Genomic DNA, 22,193 nt, shown 5'->3' with positions numbered 1-22,193 from the left:
ATTTATAGAGAATCCTTCTCAAGCTAGCTGATCACTAAAGAGGGGGAGAAAAAAAATAAATCACATGCCCCAAAAGCAAAGGTTTATTTAATTACTTTTATTAAAATAAAAATATCATGCATTAATACACATTAGACATTTCTGAGAACCAGTAATATGAAGATTAAGACTACATCATTTCTGCATAAAATAGATTGAGCTGGTAAAACATGCAGCCTACGTATTGGAAGGGACTGGATGGAAAGACGAAAATGAGAAAGGTGCTGTAGTGGCTTTTTTTTTTTTTTCTGTGTACGAAGTTGATCTATGAAGACCAAAATGATTTAATTTACTAATTGTGACACCAGGGACTATCCAGGCTGTATGTGTACTGACAGTTCCAGCTCCTCTCTTCTTTACTGTTACTGTCTTGGCAACCCAGATGCTCTGTTGAGGACCCTCTAATTCCTTTAACCTTTGTGTGCTACATGTTCCACCAGTTGGATAATTAAGCACGAATGCTAAGGGGATGCTGGAGTTTCATCTGACCAGCTTTGCTAACAGAATTCCTTATTCTGCCTAGTATAATATCATTTAAGTCACCAGTGTGACTCTGGTCAAGACTTTATTTGCCTTTCCTGACAAGGGAGTCCAGAACGCAACCAACGCATATTACGTATATTGAGCCAACAATATGGCTCATATGCCACATATCACACGGATGAGCTTTTGATGGATTGCTTTGACTCTGCTTCTGCTATTATCACAAAGGTGAAATGAGAACCTGCCATGCAATTCAAAAGAGCAGCTTTTATTAGCGCCCCGATAAGCAGCACCTGGGCTTTCATATTGCACTTCCAATGATCACAAGTGTTGGCTGTATTATTGCTCACATTATGAAACTTGGGCACTGTGCATGCAGAGAGTCAAAGAGTCTCAGAGAGAGGAAAGGGTCCTGTGATTAGCTTCACTAAGTCCTGGATAAATCCCTAACGTGACAACTTTTACCAGAAAAAGAGTTAAAATCTAAGCCCATCAATAAAGAACCCTTAATGAGAGTTCTTCTCTGGCTACAAACCCTACAAGCTAGCCACTGGTTTTTCCTCCCCCCACATACAACAGTATATTACAATAAAAGTTCTCAAAAAATTAAAAACAATTAAAAAGAATAATATACACCTCATTTTTATCGCTCCATATACAAACAATCTTTGATCAACAGTATAAACCATTAAACCATATAAAAGTCAAAAGAGTTTCTTATTGTACAAATAGTGCTTTCATAGATGAGTAACTTTACAATGCTGCGAGGGTACCGTCTGTATCTATGGATATATTGCTTGACAGTTTATTAAAACCAAGACATTATACCTTATACTCGGTTGATTGCATCAATACAAAGCAGCCTACAATGGGCAATGGATCCATAGGATCTCTGATTATTGCGAGGGATTTTCAAAAATCACTCAACGTTAGCCTTGTTTTATACTCTCAGTGTAATCAAGTTAAACAACCCATTAAATTCAAGGGGAATGATATTAGGAATGTAGGATTAAAAAAGCAACCTAGGTATGTGAGTCAAGCCTCCTACCATTGCAGACACCTACTTTACTTATTCCCTTTTGTAAAATATGAGGATTACATTGATGGTGATTGCAAACAAGAGCTCTCCAGCTGGCTTGTGAGAGGTAAGAAGAAGGGGCTGGATGAATTCCAGCGTGAGTGGAACCTATGTACCTTATCAGCTACATCAAAATGACACCTTCCACCAGTCCAGTTGTTAGTGACAAGTTTGATTTCTGGTTTTCACCTTATTAATCAGAAAAATCTATTGCTTCAAGGCAAGAGGTACAGAGGGACCACAGGGCCCATACTGTCATGCATGCAGCCCTGTCTGCACCATCTAAGCAGACAAGAGCAAAGTTGGAGGAGCACCAGCCCTGAGTCTTGGCCAAAGGCTGTCTGTCTTCAGAGGTGCAGTAAGTGGCATGTCTTTTGCCAGCTAACTCTCAAACTATTAATTTTCCCTCTGAAAACCCTTTTCTGGATGCTACTGAGGGTTTGCTTCACCATTAACTGTGGTACTATCACCGCACTCTTCTCTCCCTCCATGGTTGCATACAGTATCTCTGACCAACCCGCAGTTCTCAGTCCACATGGCCATGGTAATACAGGTGACCTGCCAAAACACACAATGTCAAACGGAGGCAGGATGTGTGGCAGGAAGCGAAGCATGTCATGAAAGTGCCATGATTTCAACTCCCCCACGTAATTAAAGTAATACATAACCAAAAGTGTTATCAGTTTAAAGTCCCACTGCCTGCCTACGCACTTCCTCACATTAAAAGCAGTTATCTCATCATGTCTCATCTTCACATTATTGTATCTTTTCCCCTGATACCAAGCCAAAACATCATGTATTTGTTTCATTTTTTCTTGACCGTGCCCCTGTTTAGCTGTTGCGTTGAGTAGAAAATAAATCAAAATAGGAGTAGAGGTTGTAGGTCTGGCCCTGAAGTGATAACTGGTCCTCACATTTGGTTTGGCTTTCTATGGACAGGCCTTATCCTCCTGTCAAGCCCTCTCGGAGGTCTGGCCGAGCCCCAACAAAGAGTGGAGATCTCTATAGCTTTTCGCTGTAAGGAGAGGCTGTGGAAGTGGTGATCAATACCCTATTCCTTTAAAGCAACAAAACAAGACGTTACATCTTTGGTCCTAATGCAGCCCATTTGACAAGCTACTTGAAGGTGTCATGTTTTGTGGGGTGGTTTTTTTTTGTGTCTATTTTTTTTTTCAGTTATTTTAAAAAGGCTCCTTAGAAGTTGTATGTCAGAACAAAGAGGTAACACAAAAAAAAAGCTAGAAAATGGGATCCCAATATAAAAATTTGAACCAGTGGTGACAAAACATTACAAAGCATCCTTGCTAAGTGTTATACACAGAACATGACATTCCACTAGTATACAGTTCCCATCAGGAAGGAGGACACAGGTACATTTTCATACTTTGTCCTGATTCAGATGTTTTCTCACAGAGAAACGCAGGGGGGAAACAAAAGCCAGAGTACACCAGAACTGCTGATCTGGAGAGGCAGCGGTCGTACTAACAGAAGATGCTGAACTCTGAATGTGAAAAATGAGTGCTTGTCTGGAAATGCAAAGTTTCTCCTTGGCACCCTGGAGCACCCTCAGACAGACACAGAGGACACCCCAGACACTTTGTGATGGGACCTGTTTGGGGTCCTGTAGCATCATTATATGCCTAACTGCATCTCCCAGGGAAGAGAAGAGATTCACCCCATAGTACAAGTGCCATGTACATTGGTTTCACAAAAGAAACCTCTGCAAGAGGGCTTCAAGCTGGTAGCAGGGAGAGGACCCGTGTATTCCTGCCCATACCTGCATGAACAGTCACTGTTATCAGTGGTGGCCCTGGACAATCTGATAGCTGCTTCGGGTACGGATTGCCTGGCTGCACCTCCTCTCCGGCATTACTCTCCCTACACAAACCCTTCCTTTCAAATAAACCATTGGACTGTATTTTCTAATGCTGGGGCTTCACATGGCCATCTGATGGTGATGCTGGTGGGACAGGGCATCAACTGCTATCTAGTTCTAACTGTTCTCAATAGAAAACTCACTGCATTGTTGCCTGCCAGCTGGAAACAAGAGCAAGCCCCCAGCCTCCAGGATGAATTTACCTGACAAGATTAATTGCAACATGAAGGAAATTTCCCAAGCCAACTCCCTTTGCAGCACCCAAGGCCCAAATGAAGTCAAGTGTGCTGACACTGTACACAAATCACTGGAAAACATCAAAGTAAGATGAAGCCTCCCAACTTAACTTATATTTTCATATACTTAGCAGTTATAAGAGTCTTAAATTATTATTGCAAAAGCAGTTGCATATTAACTGCTGCTTTATGATCAAGAGACGCTAAGCCCTAACTCGCGAGTGGCTTTATTTTGCCTTCCTTGAGAAATGCAGTAAAAAGGGAAGTTTTAATTTTCTGGATTGACAAGACTCTGTCAGCTTCTACAAGCGGCTGGGGCCTCTTACATTTCTCTATTTAGTTGCATTCTAAAAATCAGCATTTTCTACCCAAACCTCCTGAGAGACAATGGCAGAACTTTCAGGTTACTTCTGGATGCTGTTATGCTGCCTAAACGTGTTCACCTTTATGAGCACTCATAATTCGCAGGATGCACCTTGCTGTTCAATACTCAATGAGCTGCCGTGGGAAAACCAGACCATTTCAGCTGCTTATTGATCCTTTTCCTTTTTATCATCTCTATAGAAATCATTTGGTACCTTGCTAATGTCTGCTACCCTACATACATCACCAGTGCCTCCTGCAACAGCCACACAGCTGCCCAGTCCCATTTGCTCCCAGTGCTGCTGTATCTGCCCTTGCAAATTCCCCCTGGAATCTGTATATTCACATCAAGAGTTTGTGGTCCTACATCCTCTTTCCTACTTTGTCATTAAAAAAACACATCCAAAAAGCAATGCCCTTTCAAACTTACATTGCTTGATTGTTAGATGTATCTCCTTGCTTCTATCAATGAGTTGCTACTGAATCCCTCCTAAATTGTTTTAAAAGGCCAAGCATATTAACCTATATTCAATAATTTTTATGCTACAGAATGTTGGTGATACATACTGCTACTTCTTAGTGGCTTTCTTGTTTTAGCTAACAGATTGAAACAAAACATCAATAAATTCCTTTGTGCAATAGCGTCGGAAAGATTCCGCAGGAGAACGTGCACGCTGTGATTTTTCCAGCGTTCTGCTTGGAGATACAACAGATTTAGCAAGTTGAAAATGATCTGTGATTTCTGTTGAGATCTTTTTTTGGGTTTCTGTACATTCCTCCCAGGGCGGTGGGTGGAGGAAAGCAGTGCTGCCTGTGCATACATGTTGCACGCTTGTGAGAGCAACACGACAGATCTGCTCTCAGGAATGCAAGGAGAAATCTGCCACTAATTGGACGTGGGAACTAAATTCTGGTTAATGTTTTAAATGCAAGTCAGTAATAGTCGAAGTCAAACACTGCATTCTCCATACTGCAGTGCGTGGGTCTCGGTCACAGTGACACGCACGTACCAAACAGGAAAATCTTTGGATTTTGACCCAATAGACTGCTTTACCCTAGGCTACAGCCTGGCCGATGAGCTACTGCACACACACAAGATACTAAGGCATTTTAGACCATGTTAGTTATAAAAGGGGTCATTTCACATGACAGTTCTCCTTCTTTCCTCAATAAATCTGTAAAAACGATGTTCTGAACATTTTCTGCTTGATCCTGGACTCCAGATGCAATACTTAAACTGAAACACATCCTGATGTATTCAGAACATGGTGGTGGCATAAATCTATTTCTAGCTACTTTATAGGCTACATATCCTCTGCTACTTAGCTGCTTATGCTACCCTCAAGCAAGCTGCCAATGTTCAGCTAGTTAAGGGCCTTTGTACCAAAACCACCAAATGTGCATTTGCTTTGTGATCTAGTGGTCTGATTAAAATAGTACTGCCAGTGCTGGTGGCATGCATCTAAATTACTGACTAAATTCACACTTTAAGCACTTTACTCATCCTACATTCATAAGAAATGTTAATGATGGAAGAATGTGAAGTTCTGTATCACACGCCCCTGGAAGGAGTAGCTGCTTTTGCTGCTGTGATTGACTTATACAATCAAGCTAAAATCGCAGCCTTGCCTCGCCTGCCTGTTCCACACTTGCAACAAAAGATGCTGCTGGGTATTTTAAAGAAGCAGTAGGCAGCCCTGTGTTTCAGAAGACGGAGATCATATTTTCCATCACTCCAGATTATTCTTCCTTAACTCATTGCCACTGCCCCTCCTAGATTGCCAGGCTATGTAACCCCGAAGGGACAGGCAACCAGCCCCAGCCTCTGCCCCAAGCAGTTGGCAGTATTCTGCCTTGAAGTGAAAGAAATGTAACACTGATTTTGCCTTTTCTTTGCCAGATGTACAAGGGAAAATTTTTTCTGCTCTGTGCCCCTTTAAGAAGGGAAATAAAACATCTTGCTACCTGTGTTTCTTGCCCTAGTCAAGTTTAATTTAGGGTAGTTCTTCCAGTCTGTCTTGGGAATGCTCCAATTTGCCATTATTTGCATTTCCTTGACATTTAATTAAAGTCTGTTAAACATTATTTGACACTTCATTTTTCAATTAGGGCAATATCTTTAACAGTTTCGTTGAAGAAGAAAGGCATTTTGACAACTTGACAGCTGCATAAAGGATCAGAAACCAAATGTCTTGCGCTTGACCATCAGAAAACAGAGTAGCGAGCACTTTGTATCCATGTACAGGTGACTCTGAGGTGAGCTCCTCCTGTCAGTTTTTAGCAGTAGTGGTCAGTAGGTGATGCGTCATGCCATTTCGCTTCTTGTGCTAGTTTTCCCTGGAGCAATCCACTCCATACAGGCCCTGGGCAGAATCTCCCACACGTCCCCCAGACGCGCTTCTCCTCTTTGTGCCAAGAGGCAGTATACGAAGCCAATTTGTAAAATATCCAGTGGTTTGGAATAACTGTTCCTGTTCTAGGAGTACTGGAAAACTGTTTAGCAACATAAGGGTATTTTTTCCTGCTGGTGATCTGAGCACCACAAAGCAGACCAGCAGCACAAGTGTCTGATCATGTAAAAGATCCAAAAATTCTCTTAGAAACATTTATAAAAATACAGACTGTAGAAAGGAATCTAAAACTGTACAATGTGTACAGCTCTCGAGTTCATCCCAGAGTGGCTTCTCACCGTGCTGCCATTTGACAATGAAAGGAATGCATCCATATTTCTTTTGTCCAGGAAGATCCCACGCCATCACAACATCCATTCGAGTGCAGGCTATGGGCCTCAGTTATTACATGGAAATAGGCAAGAAAAGACCCAAACTACCATCAAACAGACCTCACAGTTTCAGCCCTTGTGCTGAAAAGGAAAAGTGTGCTTCTCGATGCATTGCGGTTGCTGTTCGCTTTGAGCAAGCGTCCATTCTTGCAGCAGCCAGGTAGTTCACCGAGGATCTGGCTTACCTCACTGCAAGAAGAAATCATCTATGGTCATGCCGAGGCTTCAATGTATTCACTTTTTGGTGCTGCTACCCTCAAGTACTCTGGGTTTTCTGCCGCGGGAACTTTCAGGAGACCGTTAGGTTTGGTTTCCTTCGGTAAGAAGTCCTGCTGGTAGTCAGGATTGTCCAGATTTATTTGGTGGTTGCCTGCCTGGATCCAGTAAGGAGAGGTCTCAAAGACTGTCTTGGCCAGTGGAGACTGGTTGGTGTTGAGATACTCGGGGTTGTCCACAGCTGTGCTGTGTGAATTCTGGTAGCTGGAGTCCGTGGGGACCTTTGAGTTTGCTGTGAGAGAGAAGTTGTTGTAGATTGGATTCTGGACCGCTGAGGCAGATGTTTTCTTGGGCACCAACTGGTTTACATACTCTGGAATAAAAAGAAAATACAAATGAGAAGCAATGAAAATGAAGACATGTAACTAATGCAGCCATTTGCATCACCTGAGGTGTACTTTCAACCCAGCTGCCACTTGCTCTTTGCACACAGCACCTCATAGAATGACAGAATCATAGAACGGTTAGGGTTGGAAAGAACCTTAAGATCTAGTTCCAAACCCCGTGCCATGGGTAGGGATGCCTCACACTAGAACTGAACTTCCCAGAGTGAAAAGAGAGCCAAAGGCAGGAACTGACACACCATGGCACCACACATCCTGCCCTGAAGTTCACCTTCAGGAATCCGGTTTGCAAAGCCCCAGAAAGATGCCTCGGACCACAAGACAGCGAGATAGCTACTGCTGATTTTAGTGACTGCTCTGAAATTGCGGTCTGGGAGCTCAGTTGCCAGGAGCTGTTTCCCTAGAAAAAAATGCTTAGAGATGAGAAAAATACTGGACTGGCGGTAACAGAGACTACACATTTCACTCCAGTGCCATCCCTTGCAGGATCTTTCACCCTTTGTAGCTGTGGCGTATTCTTGGAAGGGTTGGCTGGGATTTTTTAAGGTCACAAAGCATCATGACTGCACAACCCAGCATCAACTCCCTTGGTGCTCGCTGGCTCAACTCTTCAACCGCCTACGATGTAAGTCCACGTGAAACCATGAGCTGCCTTCTGTGTATCAACATCTGAAGGCAGTGGAACTGCCAGAAAGCTGTTTATGTTGCTAAAAAGGTCTAAGGGGTGAAACCTAGTTTTTAGAGGATATTTTTCCAAGTACGAAGCTTTAAACACATAACCATACATGCAAACTCCCCGGCCAGATGGCATGTGTGGTGAACAGGAGGAACCGGCTGGTGAAAGAACTGAAATGAGAAACGGCCAGAAGCAGCCAGATAAAGTCTAGGAAAAGGATACGTGCAGACATTTCCATTCCTGTTTACCAAGCAAAAAAAGGTAGGAAGCATATGGATTGCTTCCTTTCTGCAGAAAAGGAAGGACAATGATTACATTCACAACTGAATGGCTTGCGAATGAGTGGCCATGGGGTGGAAACACAGGAGAGGTACTCACCTGGGGCTGGCAGGAAGCCGTCATCTATGCTGTCCTCCAAGAAAGCGCCTGTTGGATCTGAGCTATACCTCTGGACAAAGCTGTCTTCCCTCACAGGATGCCCCTGCTAGGTTGGAAGTGGAGAAAATCCATATTAAAGGCACTATTTTGTAGAAATTGATCCACATAGAAGTTGCTCCTTTTTTAAAGGTCATCCCACTTACCCCATTCCTGTCAATGCAGGTTGTAGCAGAGTTGTTGCTAGTAGCACTCTTAAAAAGAGAGAGAAAGAAAACACAGACATTATAAGAAGCAGTTCACTCTTCAAATTACTTGTCATGTTTCCAAAGAGGAAGAGTTTCATACCAATGAACTCAAGAGAGGAGTGCGGGATGTTGAAGGGCTGTTGAAAAAGCCCTGGTGTGGCACAAGATACTCATCGGCATCCACTATATCTTCCATGTCCTCCTCCTCCATAAGGGTGCGATAAAACTTGGAGTCCGTAGGGCTGGGCAGGTGCATCCTATCATCTCCCTGTGAGACAAGTCAGCATGAGAGAGGGTTAGGTTTAAGCTCCCTTCAAGCCCACATTATCCCCTTCTCTGAGATACAAAGTAATTTAGCAAGAGGCCCAAGATGCAAACTCTTGATCTGTGTGTTTATCCAAGTTTACCTGGAGTTTAGGGGAACTTGGGCCTGCAATCTCTGCTGTAAAACAGCTGCAATTTTTAAGAGGATCGAACTGTTCTCTTACGACTGCAGTATGAACTGTTATTGGTCCTACACTGGGACAAGTCCTAAGAAAATAGTGACTGGTCTTGAAATTCTGTTGGTGGTTGGTTCTAGCTGAATGTGTTAAGACCTCGAAAGCAGCAATAAATCATAGACTCATAGAATAGTTAGGGTTGGAAAGGACCTTAAGATCATCAAGTTCCAACCCCCCCTGCTATGGGCAGGGACACCTCCCACTAAACCATGCCACACAAGGCTCTGTCCAACCTGGCCTTGAACACTGCCAGGAATGGAGCATTCACAACGTCCTTGGGCAACCCATTCCAGTGCCTCACCACCTACTATGTGTTTTCAAATGCATTACTAATAATTTTGGGCCCCATATTAAACGCCCATCAGACACGTTCCTGTCATTGGGTTTAGTACCTGTATAACGAGGTAGCGTGGAGGGTCACGGGCCATTTTCGAGAACTCTGCTATCAGTTCACGGAACTTGGGACGGCTGTCTGCATCAATCATCCAGCCTGGAGGGACAACAGGGGGAGCAAACAACAAATAAGGTTGTTTTTGGTGATCAAATACAGAGCTTAAAATGAAACATAGCAGCAAAATGAACACTGTCCTGGGTGGAACGAAGAAAGGAGTTACCCAGAAGGGACCACCATAAAAAGTTCAGCCATTTGTGTGAATTTCAGCATTTTAAGTGCATATTACTCCAAAATAGCCTTGAAAAAGCTCTGAAGGAGGGGAAGCAAACTAACTTCAGCGGGCCCCTGCAGAGGTACGGTGATTTGACTGTCTAGTCACTGCACGGCTTTGTGAAATCCTGGGAAGCCTAAAACAAAAGCTACCCTCTGTACCAGATGTCTTTTAAAATTCAAAACATCCTCTCTGGGGACATTCTGAAAGATTAACTGTATCTAAGCTGCATTCAATTAGCAAACGGACTTTAACAAAAACAAGTCCTACAGCTTAGTGTGGATCGATGCTAGAAGAGATTTCTAATCTAGATAGTGGCAGTTTTGCATGTGATATTACTTAGGAAACCCACACTTTCTGTTATCGACTAACAGATGAGCTGATGTAGAAACTCTAATGTTTAAAAATAACGAAGGTCAAGCTATGTATATCTGGAGAACCCATGAGAAACAGCCTATCCACAGTAATGGAGAAGACGAGTGATAATATGCCATCTGAAAACTGCATTAGACAAAATCTCATCATTGCCAGTGACTTTTTACCATGCTAGAAAGAAGAATTCCTTCTTGCTTTTAGAAAGAGTGGGGCCTTTGGGAGATTGCTCCTGTTGCTGAAATAGCATCTCCTATTCCTGAATTTCTGAGTTGCATCTGTTTAAATTCTGCTTCTTTAAAAAAATCTGCAATAACTTTGAACATTTCAGTTTATACTCTCTGCTTATAAGAGACGAATGGGCCTTCTGAATTCCTGCAGTCAAATTGGCACAGCTTCAACAGGATCTGCCCTGTAGCCTGTAGACATGAAGTGAGAAGAATAATGAAAAATGTGGAGCTGAGTCCTGTGGCAGAAGGAAGGCTCAACCCCCAGGTCCTCACGCTCACACTTAAATTCAGTGTAATGGTATGAAAGGGGATGGAGACACCCCACCGGTTGTGTTTTAAAAGCTGCAGGTACCTGATTAGGTGTCTGGAAAAATGCCTTCTTTCTACATCTGGAGCAGCCCAAAGGAAAGGCAATGGGCTGAGGTGTCAATAGGGCTCAGCATCTCCGAGGATGATGAGATGTGTTTCTAGAACACTGCTTCTGGGACTGGGCACCTCCCAGGGTAGGTGCACACCTCTGGCCCCGGTTCCTGCTTGCCCTGCTAAGCACAGGATCAGGCTTACCCTGTGTGGTGCCTGCCCCAACAAAGCAACTTGTGGGTGCTCCAAGATTCCCCCAAAGTGTTGCACTATGGGGTGTTCACGATAGTGTGGCCCCTATTTCAGGAACAGGTACGTTTTGCTCTAGTGAGAAGGTCTTATATGCCACCTAGTGGGCTGCTTAGCAGCATCCTCTTAATACCGAGCAGGGATGTGGCAGTCATAGCCTAGAGATGCATGCGAAGCCACATAATAATCTAACATATTAGCAGCTGACAGCAGTCGAAAAGGGGTTTGGGGTTCAGAAGTCCTTTGACATGCCCTAAAGATAGCTGAAAAGTGCTTCAGAGACCCCTCAGCTCTTGTGCTACTTTACTGTAACAGCTGTCTGCCAAAAAAGGGCCTCATTTTCACTCATGAAATGAGGAAGAAATCGGATGAGGAAGTCCGGATCCTCATGTGCATCTGCCATCATTGTGGTGTCTGGGCTCCGGGCACTCCTTTAGTAAAAGGAGTACATAAATCCATGTGTGTGATTCCGGAGGGGAGGTATATGACTGAACTAAGAGGAGCCTGGAGGAGAAGGCAGTGTTGATTTTATTTTCTAGACATACAAAACCAGAGTATCAAGTACAGTGGGTTGTGCTATGCTAAAGCATACTGCCTGGCAGTATCAGTCTAAAGTAATTGACTATCAGACAGTGGTGTGAATGGTGAAAACAGCATCAATTGTTTGAAACAGTGACTAATGAAACCATATCCGTACTCGTAGCTAACACTCCAGGCACAGGTACACTGGTGTCATCACTCCTATCACATAACCCTGTGCCATCATCAAGAACACAGCATATACAAATACTACGTAATGAGGGCAATTGTGCTACTTATGCAACTTAGGTGAGCACCCACAACCCCAAATGGGAACTCACATTTGACCATGATCATGTACACGTCGATGGTGCAGATGGGGGGCTGGGGCAAGCGCTCGCCCTTCTCCAAGACAGAGGAGATCTCACTGGCGGGGATCCCTTCGTATGGCTTGGACCCAAACGTCATCAGCTCCCAAACTGTCACACCTGCAAGGGGGAAGAGAAGACCATGAGAGAGGCTTTGCCAGGAGCCAGGTTACTAGGCTTGGGTGCAGAGGGGTGGTGAGCAGAGAGAGCTCTCACAGGGGCACTGCATTGCCAGAGCCCCACCCAGGGAAAAACATTTTCTACCATGATTTTATAAAGAGACAAATTTATAAAACAGGTTGAAATCACCCTGCTTCCCTTTAAGGTTTTGGGTTTTGCCTCTCTTTCCCCTCCTTCCCCCCTTTCTTTTTTATAATCTCAGCTACTATCTCAGTATTCAACATCCCACCAACTTCCCAGCCCCGCAGAGGAAATGCAGGTTACTGCCTCCTGACTCCATCCCAGCAGGTGGCTGGAGTAAGTTTGTCTTTTTGTTTGAAAATCTAAGTTGCCTTTTTGTTTAAAAACAATCGATCTCTCTGGAGACCAGCAAGAGCAGTTTTCGAAAGATGTGTAAACCAGCTGCCCCAATGTCATCTGCTGACATACCGTGTACTCTTGTGATGTAGCTGTTGTGATTGTCTGGTAGCTTAGGATACAAAACAAGATTTTGGATGCCAAGATATATAAATGGATTAAAAGGACCAGAGGCCGTACTTCTCCTGAAAGGATACAGGATCTGACCATCTGCATTGAGTATTTTCCAGGAATATAAGAGCCCATGGAGTGGAAATTTTGTAATAAGATACTCTGAAAAGTTTCCTTTCTGCTCCTTTTTCTTTCAAGCTGGCTGATGAGCTATACCAAATGTAAAACTGGTATATAAACCTCTCTAAGGAGGTTTTTACTTTACTTCCCTTTTAGCGTTGTCCTTTCAATACCAAGACAGCACAAGCATTTTAGGCCACAGCAGAGTGACACTGATTGACACTGACCAACAGTGTGGCCACTGCTTTTAGCTCCTCCCTCTAGTTATGTGGCTTTCCTGTTAGCCAAGTTATATTTCATGTGAAGCTGCTGAAGAAAAGCATCAGGAGAACTTCAGCAAATGGAGCAGTCTCTTACCTGCAGATCCTTTCAGGGGAAGGGCTCATCATCTGAAAGCATTCTCTCCAAAACATCTTACACCTCACTAGCATGTGATTTCATGGGACTTTTACTTTGTTTAATAGTTTTGGGATCACTGTTTATGTTTAATCTCTCAGTATTCTCATAATGGGAATGAAAAAGGTCTGCGTAGAGTCACTAGCAAATCCTGCAATTTTCCAACCCATTTGCAGTAACTGTAACTGGTTTGAGACTCACCGTAACTCCAGACATCGCTTTGATGAGTGTAAATCCGATGTAAAATTGACTCCAAGGCCATCCATTTAATAGGAACCTAGGAAAATTCACAAGCAAGCCTTAAGAGGCTGGCCCAAAATTTATGAGGGATATTTACCACCAGGTGGTGTGTAAACCTACAGTTTGGTTACAGAAGTGAAAACCCAACCAGCTACAACACACAACTATCTCTGAGCAGTAGAGCAGGGAACTTTTGAGTCTCTTATTATTATTTTCATTAACTATGTTGACGCTGGGAACTTGTGAAATATCAGGCATATTGGAAATCTCTCTTCCAAATTAGTTTTGCAATACTTCTAATGGTCAGATTACTATTTTGTTAACCCTCTATCACAACAGGACACAAATCCAATCTCAGGCTGTAGAGCCTGACAAAGACTGATCTGCACTCATATGGTTTCCATTTACGGTCTCTGCAATATTTGCAAGCAGCTTCTCTTTAATTTCTCAGCAGGACGCATTCCCTCCATCAGCACGCAGTACAACACGAAAGCGTGTTGAACCAAGTCTGACAGGTCTTTCTTCTGCTATAAATACACAGCATTCCCTTTCTCTTCCTCAACTGCACAGCATTATTGGTGTTGGCTACACGGATGAATTCAGCCACGCTTTTTTTCTTTTTTCCTCCTCTTTAATGTTTTTTTTAATAATCTTGCTTTTTCCCAGACATTCTGGGTGGGAATTTCAAAAGCATTCACTGCTCTGCTACCTCCGCTCCCACTGCAGTCCCACTGGCCTGACACTGCTTCGGCTGATTTCAGAGGGCTTCCTCAGGCTTCAAAGGCAGCATGCTGAGACAGCAGCTGAGTGCTGTGAAAAACACACTCTCTTTCTTCCCCCCCCCCCCCCATGTTCAAGTCTTGTGCACAAGCACAAACACCGACGAACGCACAGCAGAGGCCCATTCTCCGATGCGCTTTACCTTGCCTCCCTCGGCGTGATACTCCTTCTCGTCAGCACCGAGCAGCTTTGCCAGCCCAAAGTCTGTGATTTTCACGTGTTGAGGAGTCTTAACAAGGACGTTCCTGGCAGCAAGGTCACGGTGCACCAGGCGACGCTCCTCCAAATAGTTCATTCCCTGCAATAAAACAGACTGTTGGTGGGCATCACACGCTTTGGGCTTGGATGTGCAAACAAGTGAGTGCACCCACCATGGACATGTGGTAATCTATCCCACCTTCAGAAAAAGGTCTCCTGTTTCAATGTATGTGATGCTTATTGCAGGGTGAGGACAGTTATACTGAGAAATAACTGTTATCCTCCAGGAACGTTTTTTGTGGGTCCACGCACCGGTGAATTGATGAAGAAAAAAAGAGACAGTAGCAAGTATATATGCAGCAGGCGATGAAGTTCCTCATAAGACTTTCAAATAACTCTTTTTGCAGCTGCACTTGTGCAACCCCAGTGACTTCAGGAGAGTATAGTACAGAGTTTAACTGTCACCTTCCACATGCACATAGACCAACCCTACAGAGAGTATTTAGACATTATTCATTCAAAGCTGCAGATATTGTGCCTTACTGTGGCATACTCTACCTTCTTCCTGCTAACTATGAGGTATCCCACTGCAAATGTGAGAAAAAGGGGAAAGAACAGTAAAAACTTTCACTTCATGGCTGAGCTCAGAGCTGTATCTGTTTTCAGATGCCTCTTTGAAAAGGCACATTCTTCTTCGAAAAGGCAGTTTCACTGCCTCCCATGATTAAACTGGGTTTCCCATAGCATACGTGCTTTTTTGATACAGCTGCCTCCCAAGGAAGAATACGACTAACTGTGCCGGTTTGACTTCTAAAGCATAGATCAGCTGTGTTTCTGACCACAGAGATTATTCCCCTTTCCTTCAACACCAGTCTTTTGGTGCATGGAATCAAAAAGTTCATGATTTCTAAGTTTCCTGCAAGATCTAACCACAATTATTCCCAGTCCATAGGCTTTTGCTGGTGCTTGTATTTTTATGAAGAGGAAATTAATAAAAAAGTGCTTGTAACCTACAAAGTTAACAGCAAAATGATCGTGTTGATGAGATGACAGAGCACTGGAGGGAATAATTCCCTTCCAGCCTCCCCCCCTTCCTAAACCCACTGCTAACCTGGACCACCATCGAATCCTCCACCCGAGTCCCTCAGCAGAACTTCACCCATGCGCTGCTGATGTTGCCAAAACAAACCACCCAAACAACCTGGAGCAATGCCACTACGAGCATGCATTTCATTACACAGATAGTTCTCCAGCAAGCAGAGCTCTGGAAATAAAACATCTCGAGCTGCCGACAGAAAACTGACTATCTTAAAAAAGAAATAATAATCACATAATCTAGCCCTAGTAGGACAAAAAAGCTCCTGCTAAACACATCTTGCTGCAGACTTATTATGAGGCAAAGCTGCTGAAAGGCAGAATATCAGTTTCAAACTAAGTTTTTCAAGACGCTGATGGCTAAAAGGCCTGTGCACGTACATAACCACACAACGAAGACACTGAACTGCTTATCTAGAATGTTCAGCAGATATTTAATTGTGTGCAGGCCTGGGGTTTAAGTCATTTTTCATCATTAAGCATGAGACCAATGTGTTCAAAGAGTTACTTCACAGTGCTTCTGCACATGGAGCGCCTATGCTCTGTCATAACATCTCATCTGAAAGACAAGACTCCATACCTCAGTGGAAGATAATGTTTGTAAAAGATGCAAAGAAAACTTATTTCAAAGCTGTGAAAACAGAATGAGAATAAGCTTCCCAGGGAACTTGCCTCCTGCTGGTTCGTTACCAGACATAAATACGTTGGCTTCAATCTTTTCCCCCCTCTGAAAGTACATTTTTAAAGAGTCAGAGAATGTCCAAAAATCTGGCACGACTTTATCAGAGCAGTAACACCAGACACATTGGTGGGAAAAAGCCAAACACAGAATTTATGAGTGCTTTGAGGAGAACTTCAGTGAGCAGCAGCACAAAGGAGTATGTTGAAGGTCAGGCATCGCTGGAGAGGGTAGAGGTTGCTATGGGCAAATGTTGAACCGACATGAAAAAGAGTGAAACAGAAGCTAACAATTGTGAATGGCAACCTTTAGGGCAAGCGATGCCCCAAGGATCAGTCTGGGGACTGAGTTTGCCACCTTAAAAATTAACAAGGAGGAGGAGGGAAATGTGGCCTCCAGCTCATCCTCCAAAGGGACTGAATCCAGGACAGAGCAGTAATTGATTTAAAATGAGAGCAAAAGAGTCAGAAAGAGGCAGTTCACATCCCAGGTGGCCACATAAATGAGAATTTATTTGCTGTGGAGCATGCTGTAAAGAAGTACACACACTGAGATGAAAAATGTGCTCTGTGTATTTTTGGTGGATACATTTCTGAGGTCCTCAGCATGTTTCCTGAAAGCAAACCACGGCCGGGCATGCCTGGGATGTATACAAGGTCTCAAGGGACCGATAAGGCTGTAAGTGTGCGGTTAGCTTACAGACTGGCATTCCTGAAATAAGGAGCATTAAATCAGCCGGGCTTTGCGGACACTGCCATCTTACACAACGGATCTCCAACAAACTGAACCCATTTTTTGTGCTAGCTTTGCTCTATTCTTCCATGCCTGTAAACAGCTGATCACCTTCCAAACACAGCATGTTGCTGCTAAGTGCAAAAGAGGCTGTACTTCAGCCTCCTTTGCTGCTCTCCTCTTTGGCAAACAGTGCCAAGTGTAATAATTAGTCCTCTATTCGGCACTATGGTCACTGCAATTAGATTACAGGCACCAACTCAGTGCATATAAATGACAGAAAAGCCTTGAGATACCTGAATGCCTTTTGGTCACAGCCAGCCTGTGCTAGAATGGAGCTGGTATTTATTAATCAGCAGTTTTGATCCTCAGGCCTCAGAGATTTCAGCCTGAAATTCTCTGAGGCACACAAGAAAGTGCCTCAGCACTGTTTGCCTCGTGCCGCAGTCCAAAGAAATCCACTGATGGGAGTCAGCATTTTGGTATGGGAATTGCCAAATTCTACTCCCTGCCACAGCATTGTTCAAACACACTATAATTTCATTATGGGGTGTTTGGTTTGGACATAAATCTGTTGGTGATAATATTACGCTGTCTAGGAGCGTTTTGAAGAATAGTTAAGGTTTGCTCAGCAGCTTGAAAATGGTAAATCGTTTTAGACAAAGCAACCTCTCACTGTCACATATAAGGTATCTACAAACCACGTGATGAAATACAAAGATTTACAGAGACAGGTAAGTAAATAAATACATTATGTGCTGTCAGATCTCTGTGTTATAGCGTGAGTTTTAGCTGATATGGACGTATGCCCGTCCACTCACCTTTGCGATCTGCACACACCAGTTGAGAAGGTACTGGGAGCCGATGTTGTCCTTGTGCTCTCGGATGTAATCAAGGAGGCAACCGTAAGGCATCAGTTGTGTGATGAGCTGGACAGTGGAAGTGAGGCAGATTCCCAACAAGCGGCACACATGAGGATTGTCAACACTAGCCATCACATAAGCTTCCTGAGAAGAAAGGAAAAAAAGCAACGTGAAACACTCCCTTTGGCATGACGTGTATTTGGAGGGAGTTTAAAATGAGTTGGTCATTCAAGAGGCTGCTAAAATACTAAACGTAAACTCTGTGCCTCATGTCACATACAAAATACTTCTATTTCCCTCTCTGTGAACCGAGTTTTTTGTACTCAGTGGAAGGTCCAGGTTTTGAACTGAAGCATCACTGAGATGCCACAGAAGAGCCAGGCTCCCACTTCCGTTACACCAAGGACACAAAATCCTTTTTTTTGGACACAAACTCCTGGGGACAAAACTGGCAGACCTAGGCAGAATTAATAAACTAAACATCACCTGGAAACTGATGGGATTTCATCACTTTAAGCACCCAACTGCAATGGCAACACATCTCGTGAACATGTGTCATATAACTTTTTCTCCTCACAGATCTTTTCACCAAACTGTCTGGGCATGAGTATTTTGAGGCTTTTGCCCTTCTGTCAACGTTTGTGCTAACCCAGAAAGTCAAGACGTGTCATCTAGGATGTGACTGACAGTTTGACTTCTTAAGAGACCATGTTCTTCTTGATCATTACGTTCTTCAGCTGATGTCAAACCAAACAGGCTAATAATCAGTTCACCTCTTCAGAGGCTTGAGTACATGTGGTGAAAATGCCCCCAATTGGAAAAGCTGTTCCAGACCCATTTAGCCATGTAAATTATACCCGGAATGTACTTATAATGTGGGAGCCCAAGCATAATAAACCCTTTGGTCAACTGGAATTTTGGGTTTGAGCTTCATAAATATGTGAAAAACTTCTGTCAAGCCTGGGTTTACCCTACGTAGCTTTTGGTCCTTTCCCTTTGCTCCTCTGTAGGAAGGGAGATGCTCCTTCAGAGGCTGGTGAAGTACACTCTGGACACACTGAACAAATCCTTTAACATGGCCATGGGGTAAAAAGCACAACGTCACGTTTTTTGTGTGCAAAAACTACTTATGGATTGATAATTGAGATGTGTATTTATATTGACATCCACTGTCAAGTGCCAGCTCAAAGAATGGATTCCAACTGGGGAAAAAATTACAGCTGAAGTTGTTTGGATTTTTTAACTGATTTTGTGTCTGATTTATAATATGTCACATTCAGACATCTGTAAAGCCATCTGATTGAAAACCAACACAATGGGAAATGAGAATTTTTCCATGCATCTTAACTCAGCATCTGGACAGACACCAACCAATCACCCCTTGGTGATTTAGCATTAACCTAGCAGCACCCCCCAACGCCTAAAATCATAGTGAAGAGACTACTGTGGCATAGAAAGGACAAATCTGCTCTAAGAGCTTAAGAGAAGAAATACTATAGCACTTTACTCATCATCTAACAAGCTTTCCACAGATGTCACATAGTTGTGTAGCTGGTAAGAACTATTATTAAACAAAGTTATTAAAGCAATGATGTTCAAGAAATAAGCAACCCCAATTCTTAAGCAATACTTTCTGGCCTTGGTATTGCTGTTTGACTTGCCAGCCTAAGCAAAACATGATGTAATGCAGCTTCTCCTGAGGTGCTAATTCTGCATTTGGTATCCTTGTTTTGGATGAAAGTGGCCTCCAGGCAGCAAGGTTAAAGATGATCACCAGTAGAACTAGATGACTGCTCCTCAACCTACCGCAGGATGTGAGCAGGTCACTGAAAAACAACCCTCTATCAGAGAGGGCACTGGTTCTGTGGGCTAGCTTGAGGAAAGATAAAGCAAGAATACAATCTGCTGTTCAGTTACAGAGATATTTGCAGCAGTATTTTGTAAAGAACCTTTCAAATCCATTATATGATGTTCAGATATAAGCAGAGAGCAAAACATGCTCATCTCCCTGGGCTTCCAAACCAAGCCATCGTAATGACGAAGGGCATCTGTTCCTTGCCTTGCTTCCTGTTGGGATTCAGATCCATATTGTATTCATTTTAGTGGGGGAGGCGGGGGGAGAGCAGGAACTCTGCAGAGCTGGAGCTGTTCTTATTGCCCATCTGCCACACAGCCTGCGTGGGGCTGACCTGAGGGCTGAGAACTGGGATGCTGAAGAGTGGGGTGGGTGTATGGGCCGCACAGCTTTCAGACAGTGTCCAAGCCTTGGCACTGGCTATCACATTTGATAGTGCAAGGTCAAAGAGGCCACCGCCTCCTCGCAGGGAGCAGAAGGGAGCTATTGTGCGGTCGTGGGTCCCTCTAAGTAGCCCAAGACATTAAAGTGGGCCTTTGTTTCAACTGTTTATCTTGGAAATCTCCGCGGTACACTCTAACCTGCTCCAAGTATGCTTGGTATTCAACAACAATCTTCTGCATTAGCCCTACCCTAATAAAGCTAGCGAGAGCTCGCCTGGATTATATGAGCTAAAGCTGCTGTGCCTGTTCTATACCTAGCGTGTTTCTGTAAGGTAAATCATCTTTAATTGGATCTTATTATCTCCGAAGTTTCAATGACCTTGAATAGTTGGTTGTGTAGCAAAATCAGTTTTGAGAGGAGATTTGAGTCATCCCTCTGACTTCTTTTGACTGGTTTTGTATTTTTTTTTAAATTTTCATCTGAAATATAGACAGAATTCCACCAATGAAATAATCTAAAAGATGAACAGGACTGAAAAAAGCAAGAGCTTTTGTTAAGTGTCCTAATTCAAAGGAAAAGAAAAGATAACGTTGAGATACGCTACAGAAACTTTGAAAAGAGGAAGTACTTTGATATCACCGAAGAGTATGCAGTCCTTGCGTTTACTGCCCTGTATGTGACATGTATGTGACACAGTTTAAGGCCTAAACGTGAGAGTAAAGAAAACAGAATTGGCTGTAAATGTATGGTCCTGACCTCTCCATAGGTGCTACCCCAGCAGTATTACACCTGTGAGCACAGGGTTCATATGAGACACAAAAGCATTCCACAGACTGGGCTTCAAAGCCCAGAACTTTAGATAGAGAGTTCAGTTTTGGGTGCAAAATATTTCTTCCCACCCAAAATCCTGAAATCCCTTTAGTTGTTACAGAGGAAAAATCACAGACCACTGACAACTTGACAAAACAAACATGAAAACTTACGTCAAGTATTTCCTTGTTGGCTTTTGGTGAGGTAGCCTCTCTCAACTCTTTAATAGCCACAGGAATTTTAACCTTCTCCCCTTCTGGGATCCAAAGTCCCTACCAAAAAGAAGTAGAAAGAGTTACTCAGTCTCATATCTACCAGGTTAATTCTCACAATTACATACACCTTTTACATCTTCTGAGAGGACTTAAATATTCAGAGCAATGGGAAGACATGGCAGGCAACAAAAAGAGGCAAAAAAAGTCTTGTGGGTGTTAACAAATCCTGTCAGTGGAGTGGTATTTCTCTTTCAGTCACCTCTACAGTATCTTTTTTGGAAAAAAACACCATGTTCATTTCCATTCCTCTATAAATAGCCCAAGAGATGCATAAAGAGCAACTTTTGTGGATGGAAAACTAATTAATCAGCACATCACAGCAACTGTATGTGCAAAACCTTGCCATTTCCAATTTATAAATATTGGGATGAAAGAATTGGCATTTTCTCATGACAACAAGATGGCATCCACACTGTACAAATATATGCAGTGGCAGGTAGGTTTCTTTCAGACTGGTTCAGTGCTCTGTATCTACAGTGTCTGCAGGCCATTTAGGCAGCAGGTGAACAGCGTGGCACTGCGAAGACACACTGCTGATGTACTCAGCAATATAGCAATATAGGTACTCTGTGCATTTTCAGAGGTTAATGGGATTTGAGCTTCAGAAGTTCCTAGCCATAGCTGGAAGCCTGCTTCAGAATATAGAGCTTTATAAAGAGAGATATGGTTCTATGAAAGCTTGTATTTCAATACTGCTGGCACATATCCTGAATAACAGAAGCAAAGAGAAGTAGAACTTGGTGAATAAGAAACACAGAAGATAAACAAACACCAAGAGAAAAAAAAAACCCTGCGGACCTACACAGTTGAAGGTGTGTAGACACTTCCACACACCCGAATCAGTTCTAATGAAAGAGATTGACAAGTATAAAAACAACACCCCAGACCACATAGAAGAATGACTTAGCACTGAACTGACTGTTTTTTTCCTAACACAACAGGATGTATTTGGCTGTGGTAGTTTTTAAGTTAAGAACTTTGCTCTCCAGGTTCAGCAGCACGGCTTGGAAAAATATCATGTAAACCCTCCCATGTTACCCAATTTGTAACTCAACTAATGATGACTGATCTCTCCACCA

At 43.2% G+C, this 22,193-nt stretch overlaps 1 protein-coding gene across 1 annotated transcript in view; it reads right to left on the bottom strand.

Moving 5' to 3' along the window:
- Positions 1–7,069: 7,069 nt before the first annotated feature.
- Positions 7,070–22,193, bottom strand: part of EGFR (epidermal growth factor receptor) — a gene marked incomplete at both ends in the record, with an annotated part of 152,112 nt that continues 136,988 nt past the window's right edge. The window contains 10 exons of the mRNA XM_080611439.1: positions 7,070–7,446; positions 8,532–8,637; positions 8,735–8,782; positions 8,877–9,044; positions 9,669–9,766; positions 12,013–12,159; positions 13,405–13,480; positions 14,366–14,521; positions 17,749–17,934; positions 21,013–21,111. Coding sequence (XP_080467565.1) covers positions 7,070–7,446; positions 8,532–8,637; positions 8,735–8,782; positions 8,877–9,044; positions 9,669–9,766; positions 12,013–12,159; positions 13,405–13,480; positions 14,366–14,521; positions 17,749–17,934; positions 21,013–21,111 — 1,461 coding nt within the window. The remainder of the gene's footprint in view (positions 7,447–8,531; positions 8,638–8,734; positions 8,783–8,876; positions 9,045–9,668; positions 9,767–12,012; positions 12,160–13,404; positions 13,481–14,365; positions 14,522–17,748; positions 17,935–21,012; positions 21,112–22,193) is intronic.

This window comes from Psittacula echo (assembly GCF_963264785.1).
Source record: "Psittacula echo genome assembly, chromosome: 2".
NCBI lineage: Eukaryota > Metazoa > Chordata > Aves > Psittaciformes > Psittacidae > Psittacula > Psittacula echo.
The sequence above is the reverse complement of the archived record's forward strand: the minus strand, read 5'-3'. Positions and strand labels throughout refer to the sequence as shown.